This window comes from Aquarana catesbeiana, linkage group LG03 (genome assembly GCF_042186555.1).
Source record: "Aquarana catesbeiana isolate 2022-GZ linkage group LG03, ASM4218655v1, whole genome shotgun sequence".
Taxonomy (NCBI): Eukaryota; Metazoa; Chordata; class Amphibia; order Anura; family Ranidae; genus Aquarana; species Aquarana catesbeiana.
In genome coordinates, this window is record NC_133326.1 from 466410379 (window position 1) to 466423754 (window position 13376).

Here is a 13376-nt window from a genome sequence, read left to right on the forward strand (position 1 = left end):
AAAAGTTATAATAAAATATTTACAAAAATGTGAGATACTGTATGTAAAGCGCTGCGTAAATTTTACAGCGCTATATAAGTACCTATAATAAGGATAATAACTCTGAATTTTAGATACAAAAATGATAACAAATATCAATGTTTCCTTACAATGTAATATACTTCCTTACTGTGTGGATAAAATGAAGTTAAACATGGAATCCTCTTTGATCTTCTTCTCTTCTGTCCTGTTCATTTAAACACATTCATCTCTTTCACATGTTCTAACTCTACATACAATAAATCCTCTGGATAACCCCATTCTGTTAATTTCTACACCATCTCTGCTAACCCCTCTTCCCAATTCTCTATATTTCTATTAATCCTGGTCACTGTACCTAACTGACTTCTCCTAATCAATTTGTGCATATGCGGTGGGTGGGAAGCCATCACACCTGAGTAACTGCTTTGTGCCAGTCTGTTTAGTAAATGTGTTTGGTGTATGTAGAAGTAGGCCATTTACACACAGGGTGTCTAAAAATGCCACTTGTTTTTTATCCATTGTCATATTGAATTGTATATCTGGGTCGTGTTCATTCAAGCATTCATGAAATGTGGTGAGGGATTCAGTGTCAACCCATCAGATCATAAAGATGTCTTCAATGAAACACCATCACATCACAGTGTTGGGTGAACATCTCATAAGCAAAAATGTGATCAAAAATGTTTCATAACCCACCCCACGCATCCACGCATGATGGGGCAACATTACATCCCATCACTACCTTACACTGAAAAAAGGAAAAGGAAAAATAAAGTTTCTCAGAATTAAAGAGAATAATTATCAAAGCAAACCAATTTAAACCTCTGTATACCTGTCACAAGCTGAGATCAAAGAAATTGCTGCTGCCATCCCTTTGTCATGATTAATTTTTATTAACAAAAAGTGTCCTGTGTCATCTTCAAATAAAGCTTTATTTTCTTTAGGAAATGATTATCTTCACTCAGATAGACTTGATGCTCCCAGAATAATGGTGACAAAATTGTATCCAAGAAAGTTGCTATTAGGACAAATATAGTCCCTACTCTATAAAATCGGTATACATGGATGTGGGTATGCTAGATAATCAAACATATGCCTAATTAGCACTTAACAATATGTAATTATTTTTTTACAACCCCAAGTGATGTCTGAGGGTAGTTTCCTATAAACTGGATCTGCCATCTGTGCATACATTTCTTGAGTATACACTATAGGGGCCATGAACTAATGAACCCTCCTATCTGCTTTGAATGTAGCATCCAATTTCCTGCTCAAAAATGTCAAAGCTATTTTCTGTGAACAAGACATACAATTTGGTAAGTGGTCCCTCAAATCAACAGAACACATTTTTTGCTTACAGTGGTATTAAACCCAAAAGCAAACATTTATTTTATTGCAGCTTACCAATTCTTAGATGTGATGGCTGTATTAGTTTTCTTTTTAGGCTTTCTTTCTTCTATTTTCATCTGGCTGTTCCGTCAGCAAGATTGTTGTTTTTCAAAAGCACAGACTCTCCAGCAGAATGTATCAGTTTACATGGATGAGACAATTATTTACCACTGGCAGGGGTGATTAAAATTATCAGCTTTTATCTATTCATGTAAAACCTTTATCCCAAAAGGAATAAAACTGTTGTGGTAAGTGATTATAAAGTGTGAACTGGAGTTTGGTTTCAATTTGTTATTGTATTGAAATTTGTTAATATATGTATCACTCCCCACCCCCCCCAGATTGACATTGTTGCCATCTGCTGTGCCTCCTGTTCTCATTCATCTAGAGTTGTTTCTCACTAATACAGGAGGTGTGTTACTGCCCAGATCACCAGGTGGAAAGAGGAGGGCAAAAAAAGCCAAAGAAAAGAAAACTGATGCAGCTACCAGATCTAATGATTAGTAAGCTGAAATAGAATACATTCTTGGTTTTGAGTTTAATACCTCTGTAAATGTCTTTTGAGCACTTATCTACAAAAAGACAATGGGACAATGTTGGTGTGGGATATTGTTTAAACAAATCCAGTCTCCTTTTATCCAACATAGAGTCAGGAATATAATTATATTCAAATATCACAAAAACTTACATTGAAGTGAGCCATATCTTTTTGAGGTTAGAGACTGTTATGATTTGTTTTGTGTTGGAGGCTGATACAATGTTTTATTGATGTTTGTTAATGAGTTTAATGAGTATAATTTTTGATTCAAATTTCCTCTTTGGTAGATATTGTTACTGGAATAAACCTTGTAATTCAGTATTATTACAGATCACAGTATTTTGCGGAGAGTGTGTAATATATATTAATACAGTCGTGTGAAAAATTAAGTACAGACAAAGGAAATTTTCGACTTCAACATATTTGAACAGGTAAACCATAACTACAGATAAAGGTAATATATTTGATTAATATATAGAAACTCATGGATTTAATTAATCTATGAGTTTCTGTGCCCTGCAGGGGGTGGGAGATGAGGTTGATCTCCACAGGAAGCCCAGACAGCATGGTGTCCTGTAGTTGTAGAAACCAGATGTGCCACCACCAGGTGTTGAATTCAAAAGTACAATTTCATATCCCTATGCTGGCAGAAAAAGTGTCAGACTGTAGAAAGCCTCTTTAGTGATAGACAAAGTAGCTGATGGCTACATGTCTCACTAGGAGACTAGAGGACGCATGGAACGGTGGAGAACGATAGTTCAGTATGGGCTGTGCTTTGCTTTTTGCACTGCTGGGACTTGTAGTTCTGCATTGTCTGTGTGGCTTTCTGGACACTGGGACTTTATTCTCTGCCCTTCCTGCAACTGCTGTCTGTGTGGTCTAGATGCTGCCGCCAGGACACAGCCTTCTGAGGACCTGTGATGTGCCTATCGAGGACCTCTGCCTACCAGACCTCCTATTTTCTTTCAAGCTGCCTGGACTTCCTCTGCTGAGGTCACTGTTGACTGGTAAATTCTCTTAACTCTTGCTGTGCCCCTTGCTGAGGATTTACCATGAGAGCCCTGTGTTACGGACTTAGTCCTGATCCTGCCAGAATCCTGCTATCCCTGCTGTGTGCCCAGCCTGTGAATGGATCTAACCCTTTGCCCGCCGAAACCCTGCTAGGTTTTCAGCCTGTGTAAATATTTAAAGGGGTTGTAAAGTCAGAAGTTTTTTTTATCTTAATGCATTCTATGCATTAAGATAAAAAAAACCCTTCTGTGTGTAACAGCAGCCCTAATACTTACCTGAGCCCCATCTCTGTCCATGAGTGTCTCAGACATCCGAGACTCTCTCTCCTGATTGACAGCAGCAGGAGCCAATGGCTCCGCTGCTAAGTCTCAGCCAACCAGGAGAGAGAGAGTTTCGGATGTCCGAGACACTTGTGGAAAGAGATGGGGCTCAGGTAAGTATTAGGGGGGCTGCTACACACAGAAGGCTTTTATCTTAATGCATAGAATGCATTAAGATAAAAAAAAAACCTTCTGACTTTACATCCCCTTTAAATCTTTACACAGGCTGGGAACACAGCAGGGATAACAGAGTTCTGGCAGGCAAAGGGTTAAAGCGATTAAACAAACTTTTTCTCAGGCTCCACCCACTTTTTTAATGAATTCTGATAAGGCATTGTGTACCGGGAATACCCTGCCTTGGTCTTCCTTCAGAGTCTGGTAAATTTGGTCATGAACAGACAGAGAAACCTGTTCTTCCTTAATCTCCAGGGTTTCATAGATCACCCCCAGCAAGACATCCACCTCGTCGAGCGAGAGCCTGTTTCTAGGTGATTTTGTTCCTTGTTTCAGTATACTTTTGGATGAGGCTGCTTCACTCCGCTCCTCCAAAGAATCCAAATCTTCCTCCTCCATTCCACCACCCTCCTCTGGGGCTGTAATGAGAGGTACTCCCACTGGCTGTTTTGGGTTCTCAAGGATCGACAGCATTGACTTTATTGCCTTCATTTACTTCTTTACACCCGAAATTATGTCTTTACATGCTCCCGTTACCTCTTTGTAGACTAGTTTGTCTATACATGGCTTGCAGAGTGGTTTATTCCAACCCTCTTCAAACTTGGTCATGCAAGACGGGCACCTCTTCTTCCCTCCAGGACTTCTCCGATTCTTTGGGTTGAGCCTAGAACAGGAGAAAATGGAGAAGGAGAAAAGGGGAAATATGCTGTCAAACACCCTCTTTTCCTGGGTGTGCCATCACCAACACCACAGGGCTACCCCAGCAGCCATATATGGATTCTCAAGGCCCCTAAGCCCAGATCCAAAGTCAGAGAGAGCTACCTAGGAAACCCCAGGCCCTCTCCCCCTCTCGCCCAGCCCGTAGGCTAAGACACTCCGGTGTTTGCCTACCTGAGCTGGGCCGGCACAACTGCCACTCTGCGTCACTTCAGATGTGTCCTCCTGCTGAAACATCAAGCCGCTGCGCTTGTGACCAAGCTCTGGACCACTAGCAGCTCATGGCTGGCATTTAAATCCACCGTCAGGGATCCAGCGTCTTCGCTCGCAACGGGCCACAGAACCGGAAATTATGTGCCGGAAGCCCCGCCCCCTCCTGCGCTCCAAAGGCCAGAACTCGAGGCCCATGCCTGCCCCCCCACACTGCTCTTGCTGGGAAACTCACAGGTTTCTGGTCCGGCAGAAAATTCGCCCCCCCCCCCCCCCGCTGGAGAGCTGCACCGCAGATGTCCAGCCCTCTCTGGGCTTTTTAGGGAGGAGAAGCTTCCACTGCAGCCTGACCAGGGGCCCATCATATCCAACACGGGTAACACACACTCCCCTTCTAGACAGTCTTCCTAGGCTCAGGGGAGAAAGAGCTCCATAACCTGCTCCTCCTCGGGTGGAGGAAACTCAAAGAATGAGGAAGAGGGATGGTGGCCGCCCTTTAAAGACTTAACTATTTGTGTTTCGTGCCTCCGCAGGTGGAGCCCGTCTCTCCTGTGCTGTCCTGGACAGACGACTGGAGAAAATAACTATAGAAGATTAAGTAAGATTGTGGATACCTATCAGTCTGGCAGGGGATTTAAAGTGGTAATTAAGGCAAAATCAAAACTGACATATATCATGCAGTCTCTTACTAGCATTATCAATGTAGTCTTTTATTTTTTGATTCCCTCTGTACCAGATTTTCTACTTGTCGATCATGCTGTTATTTTTTTACTTCCCTTAACAGAGCATGCTGTGGATCAAAAATGGAAGTTAGAAGGTTGAAGCAAACCATGCAGTGTTGCCAACCGCCCGTAGATTTACAGGCAGCCCATAAATTTAAACCCTTTTTCGGGCTGCCCGTTAAAGTCCGTTACTGGCACCGGCACCGTAAAAAAGATGGCCGTGAGCCGACCACACAACTGCGCATGTGCCGTTCCAAAGCCGGCTGGGCTCGGGAAAGCTCGTACGTGCTCGGCCGGGCGGCATATGCATAATTACGCCGCCCGGCACCATGTTTGAATTGATGGAGAGAGACCATGGTGGCCGGCGACTCTGTCCTGTGCTGCAGTGCACTCGTCCTAGGCAGAGGAGCCGAGCCGAGCCGAGCAACCGGTGATGGTGAGGAGAGTGAAGCTGTGGGGGGGGGGGGTTAGAATATCATAGTAAAAAGGGGACAAATGCCATGCCATGCCATCATTGTAGAGCCTTCTCAGGTGGCAGGTGCTTGGGGTACACCACTCTATTGCTTCTTTACACAGAGCTGAGCTCAAGAAACTCCCCTTCCCATGGAGCAGCTGGCAGTAAGCCTGTGTGTCACTGTTCCAAGAGGCGGAGGCATGGCTTGGCTGCTGGCTAGACTATAGGCAAAGCAAGGCAGAGCTACACATCTCTCTCCAGGGATGGAGCTCAGTCACCAGGGCAACCAGGGACACTGAGAGGAAACAGAGGGGCCACCAGTCCTGCATCTGGGTCACCTTACAGAGGATCACTTGGGCAGAGTTGGATCCCCTGCTCTCTCATCTGGACCAACTTTAGCCTGCAGCATTCCTATGATCTGAGCCCGGCCTTTTCAGCAGAACCCTCAGCCTGCTTTGTTGCATGGTAATTTATTGTGTACTTTAATTCATTGTCTAGGTTAGTTAGGGGCCTTAGTAAATAGTCTGATGTTTGTACTACTAATGTTAATTGATAATGTCATTGAAAAGTCTCAGGATGCTTGCAGACCACAGAGCATTCCTGAGACTTCCTTAAAGGAGACAATGCCTTGTGAATTATAGATGCTAGGTTTTCACCTGTCAATAGTGAACTGAAGGAGAAAATCTGGAATGGTGACTTTATTGATCTCTTTTCTTCCTTCTACAAAAGAATTTCTTTTTAGAAGCGATAAAAAAGATGATACAATAGATGATGATAGGTATAAGCTTGTAGTCAGGAATTTTAATAACTGGCTGCAGGCCTTCTGCTTTTAAGCTAGTGTAATGTGTGACAAAGTTGCCATGCCATGCAGGGGGACAAAGACTGGTGTGCTCTGTCCACCATCATATTACTTCTCCAGTCCACATCATCAGTGTGCTGTGTCCTCCTCCTGTGCCCCTTTCACCTCTCCACAGGCCAGGGCAGCACTGCTGCCCTGACCTGTGGAGAGGTGAAAGGGGCACAGGAGGGGGACACAGCACACTGATGTGGAGAAGAAATATGATGGTGGGCAGAGGAGGAGGCTACTGTGAGGGGGTGAGGAGGACACTATCATGTCCGCAGCCTCTGTCCACCTCCTGTAGTATGTCCGCAGCCTCTTTCCACCTCCTGTATCATGTCCACAGCCTCTGACCATCTCTTGTCTTTTATCATGTCTGCAGTCTCTGAGGGTTTCCTAGAAAGGAGTCAAGAGTGGGAGCGCTGCCGGGATGGGGTTACGGGAAGAGACAGACATGTGTGAACTGTGGAGAGGAGACTATAGATTAAAACCAGAGCCGCCAAGCTGGAGCTGTCTGACTGAGCCCTGCACGGTGCACCTGAGAGGAGGTCAGTGACAGAGCCGCCAGGCCAGTCTGAGGGGGGCCACTGATGTAAGGGGGAGTGAATACAATAATGTAAGGGGGCACTGATATAAAGGTTCCCCTCTATTGTAGTAATCCCCCTTATCTTAGTGTATACACTCCGGAAGGTGGTCTCTGGTCACCATCCTGCAGACTCTGATGTAAGGGAGAACTCTGTGCTGGCTGGGTTATAGTATAGTATCATGTAAAATGAGAAATATGTTTTTTGACTTTTGTTTAACTTAAACACACTGCTAATAGCACTGGCTATGTGTTTATAGTTCAAATATTGATATTTGCACTGTTTAGCACTAAAAACAGTCTTTTTTTGATCCATCAGTAAATTTCATGATTGTTTGCCGTTTGTAAATTTTGGCGTTCTGCCAGTAAATTTCACTTTGGGGGGTTGGCAACACTGAAACCATGTAACACTGAGATGGGTGCTTACAATAGTCAGCTTTTATTTGTAAGAAATTAAAACATTTGAAAACTGTTTCTGTAATTGCTCAAAAAGTGTTAGTTGGAGTTAGGCTTTAATTTGTTAGTCAGTCAGTTATGTTAAGTCCATCTAAATCTACTAGTCCATCTAACACTACCTTCATCAGGCAGTGCTTCTGCCCAGAGATGTCTCCATTGCTCCTTTATAGATAGGGTGACTACTCTAAGACAGGAAGTGTGTTACTTGCTCGATCACCAGGTGAAAATAATGGAGAAAAATAGAAAACTACCGCAGCAATGGAATTTAAAGTGGTTGTTAAGGCTAACTTTTTTTTTTACTTAATGCATTCTCTGAATAAAAGGTAAAAAAAAAAAAAAAAAAAAAAACTTGAGAGCAACGCCCCCTTAATATTTGACTGAGTCTGCTCCCTCACCAGTAGCGCAGCTCTCTTTAATATTTGACTGAGCCTGCTCCCTCACCAGCAGTGCAGCTCTCCGTCTCTTTCTCCTCACAGGACTCAGTGAGAGTAGTGGAATCCATTGGCTCATGCTGCTGTCAATCAAACCCTGTGATGAGGGAGCAGGGCTGAGCTACACTGTGTATGTCAATAGATGCACACAGCCAGGCTCGTCATTGAGACCGCACACATGCCACTATAGGGATCAGCTTCCTATTGTGGAAAACGAAGAAGAGGAGGAGGAGCCAAGAGCACTGGGGAGTGACCCCAGAAAAGGAGGATTGGGGTTGCTCTGTGCAAAACCATTGCACAGAGCAGGTAGGTATAACATGATTTATTTATTTATTTTTTTAAATAACAAACACTTTACAATCACTTTAAGGACTGGTAAGCTACAATACAATACATTGTTGTTTTTGAGTTTAAATACACTTTTAAAAGGATTACCAAATTATTTGAAATCAATCATTAAACTTATAACAGTCTTTAAGTAATGTAGATTTTAAAATGACTCCTACTTTGTCCAGGACTGGACAGAGCTGCTTGTTTGATGCTAAAAGTAGTCTCCATAAACCCTGGTATCTGCAGGCAACTCTTGCAACAGTTGGTGTCAAAGTGTATACATTCATAATAAGAAAGAGATTGCAATAATATAACCTGCATGGGAAGTGTAAGAAAACATTTTCTGTCCAGAAAACATTAAAGCAAGAGACTACAGTATTTCATTAACCACTTCCGGACCGCCACACGCCTATATACGTCCTAAATTTGAAGAGGGATATCTTTGTTATATCTTTGCTATGGCAGCAGCTAGCTCATACCCATGTATACATAAACACACACATAGATATAGATAAAGCTATAGATCTAGATCGAGAGAGAGAGAGAGATAGTTACTGCATACAGCATATGACTGTGAAACTGACAATGTGGTCAGTAACAAAAGGATAAACATATTTCGTAGAATTGAAAAAGTGTTGTGAATGATGTCACAATAACAATAGCATAAAAAAAATAATATAGTAGTAAAGCATAATATGATAAAATATACTGTTATCATAAAAACCTTAAAACTTGCCAAAAAAATGCATAGATGTAAACGCATAAACCAGAGCCTACCTGGGCGGAGAAAAATAGAAAGATGGGTGGGGGGGGGGGGAAGGGGGAGAGAGGAGGAGAAAAGGAAAATGGAAAATCACTAGTGTGCTCTGAAATATTAAGTGATTTTGTGAACCTCAGGATCCTCATTAAGTCCCCCGGGGGTCATGCTTCTGAGGGTGAAGATCCAATAAGCCTTGCATTAGCAAAGCCTTTGATGTCTTCTACCTCTATCAAGTTCTGCCCCAATGGACTCAATCCCAAACACTCTCTTATTGCAGAGCACACTAGTGATTTTCCATTTTCCTTTTCTCCTCCTCTCTCCCCCTCCCCCACCCATCTTTCTATTTTTCTCCACCCAGGTAGGCTCTGGTTTATGCGTTTACATCTGTATGCATTTTTTGGCAAGTTTTAAGGTTTTTATGATAACAGTATATTTTATCATATTATGCTTTACTACTATATTAATTTTTTTATGCTATTGTTACTGTGACATCATTCACAACACTTTTTCAATTCTACAAAATATGTTTATCCTTTTGTTACTGACCACATTGTCAGTTTCACAGTCATACGATGTTTATGCAGTAACTAGAGATTATATATATATATATATATACATACATACATACATACATATGTATGTATCTATGTGTGTGTATATGTATACATGGGTATGAGTGTATATTGCACGGTTTAATATCATTATTATCGTTTACTGCATATCTCCCCCTTTTGTTGTATATATCTTTCCAGCATGATACATCTATTAGCTATCATGTTTTTCATGCTACTGCTCAGTGTGACATGTGTTCACCTCCTTCAGCACCATCCCTAGCTAGGTGCATCCCTGGTTGGGATGCACCTAAGCACAGTTAATAGATATCTCCCCGTATGATAGTTTTGGATCGATTTAGTTGTGGGTCAGTGGTGTGGGTGCACATGTATGGCATGCAGGCATGGGGATTCGCATGTACGGTGTGTGTCTACAGTGTGATTCTTTTACGTTGGTATCATCGTCCGTTGGTGATCAGGTGCCGCTTATTATATATTTTTTATATACTTTTTTATATATTTTTAATTTTATCTGTTTTCTGTGGGGGCCACTCTGTCCTCTGTCCCGCCTATTTTGCTACCTGGACGGCGGCTGAGTGGGTAGGCGGGCGCCGGGTGGCTATTTTGTTTCATCTAGCCTGATCAGCTGTTTGCATATATGGCTATGGCGTGTCTTTCCCTGACCTTCGTAATGTTGCCTCCAGCAATATGGCGCCAACCAGCCCTCCATCACCTACGTCATTGACGGGCAACGGATGATGCGGAGGAAGTGACGCCAGGCCCACCCCTTCCTCCCGCCTGGACCGCAAACACGCTGGCGTGCGTTCCGGCATACAACACCTACTAGGAAGATTATCTGCACTGGCACTATAGTGCAGACCTGGTGGCGCGGCTCCCCATATTTTATGGAAGCCATGAACGGTTACTGAAGGGACTTTGATCCACCCTGACACCACGGACTGAGAGGGCACTCTTGCAAACCATTTGTACACACAACATGAAAGGTACGCTACTGCCCATAGTAAGGGTCTAGTTCTGCCCCTATAATGGGCGTTTTATCATTAATATTAGTATGTTTATTCAGTTGTCAATAGTTTGATTGGACCACCCACTGGGCTGAGGGGCGTAAGGGAGAGTGGCCCTAAGCGCTCTGTCTGATTGACTGAAAGTGCATGTAGGCACACATATATAGGGACTGCTGAAGGAGGGTTCACTGCCAGGCTCTGAGGAAGAAGGGATGGTCCCTTCGAAATGCGTCAGCTGGCAGCGACACCTGTGAGTTCCTCTATGACTTCTGGAGGGTTCCGCTCATCTTTGATCGCATGCTGCTAGTCAATGACTATTTACATTGTGAAATCTTCTACAATTGCTTGTGAGTAGTTCTTTTATAGTATATAATGGGGTTGTAGATGTATCAGGATGCCGCTCACGGCGTGCGTTCCAGAGACCAGGAAGTGCGTTCCACAAAGCAGGAAATTATGTCAGTGCCATTGGAAATGCTTCAACATGGTTCGCCCTCCCACAGGAGGGAGGGTGAAACATGTTGACGCATTTCCGGTGGCACTGATGTCATTTCCTGCTCCGTGAATCGCACTTCCTGGTCTCTGGAACACACGCCGTGAGCGCCGTCCTGATACATCTACAACCCCATTTTATATGCCTGTTTTAATCGGATACTTTGTAAGTACCCATTTGTATGTGGAATAAATTCCTTTTAAAACGGTAAGTTCACTATTAGTTCCATTTTTTATCTTTTTTTGGTGCCTGGCGATTCTGCTGAGAAATTCTAATAAGAATCCTTTTCATCTGATGTGTACATCACTACCCCTGAACTTTTCTGGATACCATCATTTAAACCTGAAGCGATCCCCAGACTGCAAAGCTGGGGGTCATCGTCATTTGCTGAGTGGGGACACATATGGAGGTGTTGATTTGCACCTGAAAAGTTCTGGAGCATTTGTGGTTTTCTGCACCTGAAAAGTTTTTTTTGCCCATTGTGGATTTGAACATTTATAATACTTTTGATTATTTAATTTGGACTTCACTTCATTTGGATTTTGCTTTGTTTATTTTAATTTACATCTACACATATTTACATATATTTTTTGCACGTATATATTTCAATTTGTGAGCGCCACATTTTCATATTTTTACATTTTCTAGTGATTAGCACTGTGTGTGGCAGCTGCTTTTGTTTTCTATTTCACTGTTATTTCACCACTAGCACAAGTTTATATTTTAGGATATATAGTTTGCAAATCTCAGAAAGAGGTTCGGTCCTTGATTGGTTAAACATATACGCAAAGACTGGGTCTTCTGGAATGAATATAGAGTTATACAGTACAAGCTGTAGCAGTAGACATGGCACAAACTGAAGACAGCAGTCTTCAGGAGAAGAACCAACTGTGAAGCATAGTGATGGAAATGGTAACATTTTTGTTTTTTGTGTTGCTTCTGGGCCTGGGCAACTCACAACCATCAAGTCAGTTATTAATTCTAGATTATATGATAATGTACTCAATGTGAATGTGAGGCCATCTGTCTGAAAGTTAAAGCTAAATATGAAAATTCTTTGAAGCACACTGGTATATCTACTAAAGAATGTCTCAAAAAAGAAGAAATGGGGGTTTATAGACTGAGGGCAGAGGAAGCAGGTAACCCCACAGGTGCTGGCCCGGTACGCCACTGCGACAAACAAGTAAACTTGGAATAGGCAGCCTCACACCGCAACAGGATACCAATAAAAACATCTTTATTGTAATGTAGACAGATGCAGTCATAGGAATGAACGGAAGGTTAACATGTTTAACCTTCCGTTTATTCCTGTGACTGCATCTGTCTACAATATAAAGACGTTTTTATTGGTAACCTGTTGCGCTGTGCAACTGCTTGTTTCAAGTTTTTGGGGGTTTATAGACTGACCTAGTTAAAGAACTGATTTGAATTTAGTAAAAATGTTGTGGATGATTTGAAAACTGTAGATCATGCAAAGAAACCCACATATATCTTGCAATAAAATTAATTTTGCATTGAGCAGTGGTGAAACATTTCACTAATTTTATGTTAGAGACTGGCAGGCAGTTTTTCAAAACTCCTAACAAAGAAAATTCTACTTCAGGTGGCAATTAAAGCTTCTGAGACCAGAGGTACACTTATATTATTCAGAAGACACCATTACATCTATTGATATTTTCATCTAAGAAATGATTGAATAGTCACTTCTGCCTGTTCAAATATGTTTAGAGAAAAATTCAACAATTTCCATGGGGTATACTTACTTTTTCACATAACTGTACAACTTAAAACAGAAAAAGTATTATAGTCTCAAAGCAAATATACTTTGATGTTATGAACATGTACTTTTGTAGTAAAATCTGATGTGGATTCACTTCCACTCATGCTAGAATTTTAAGCCTAGTGTAGGTTTATATACAATAACAATATCCAACAATGTGGAATTCAGTATATCACACAAGATTTCAGAAGCACCTACCTATATACCTTAAGATCTTAATGGTGTATATTGTAAAAAGTACCAAAACCATGAAGGAAACCAGAGATCGGATTGTTATCCTGAAAACATGGATGCCTTTGGCTGAGGAAGTTTCTTCATCATCCAAGGCTGAAATATAAACAGAGACAATGAGGTTGATTTACTAAAGGCAAGTAGGCTGTTTACTTTCTAAGGAAAGTTGCACACTGCCTAGGAATTTTCCCCAAGAGCTTAGTGAATGTGATGAAATTTTATTTTGCAAAGAGTACCCAATCATTTTTGCTTGCACTTGATTTGGATGATAGAAGTCAACAGAACTTCACCTTCATTAACATGGAACTTAACTGTATCTGAGCACCTCAAGCTGAAAATGCTATT

The 13376-nt window shown here is 42.0% G+C and overlaps 1 protein-coding gene across 5 annotated transcripts in view; it reads right to left on the reverse strand.

Moving 5' to 3' along the window:
* LOC141132459 (uncharacterized) overlaps positions 1-13376 on the reverse strand; it is a 51913-nt gene that overhangs the window by 18676 nt on the left and 19861 nt on the right. For 3 of the 5 annotated variants that reach the window (XM_073620853.1, XM_073620849.1, XM_073620850.1), the window contains one exon: positions 12999-13127. In XM_073620853.1, coding sequence (XP_073476954.1) covers positions 12999-13127 — 129 coding nt within the window. The remainder of the gene's footprint in view (positions 1-12998; positions 13128-13376) is intronic. The other 2 variants (XM_073620851.1, XM_073620852.1) reach the window with 1 other exon arrangement.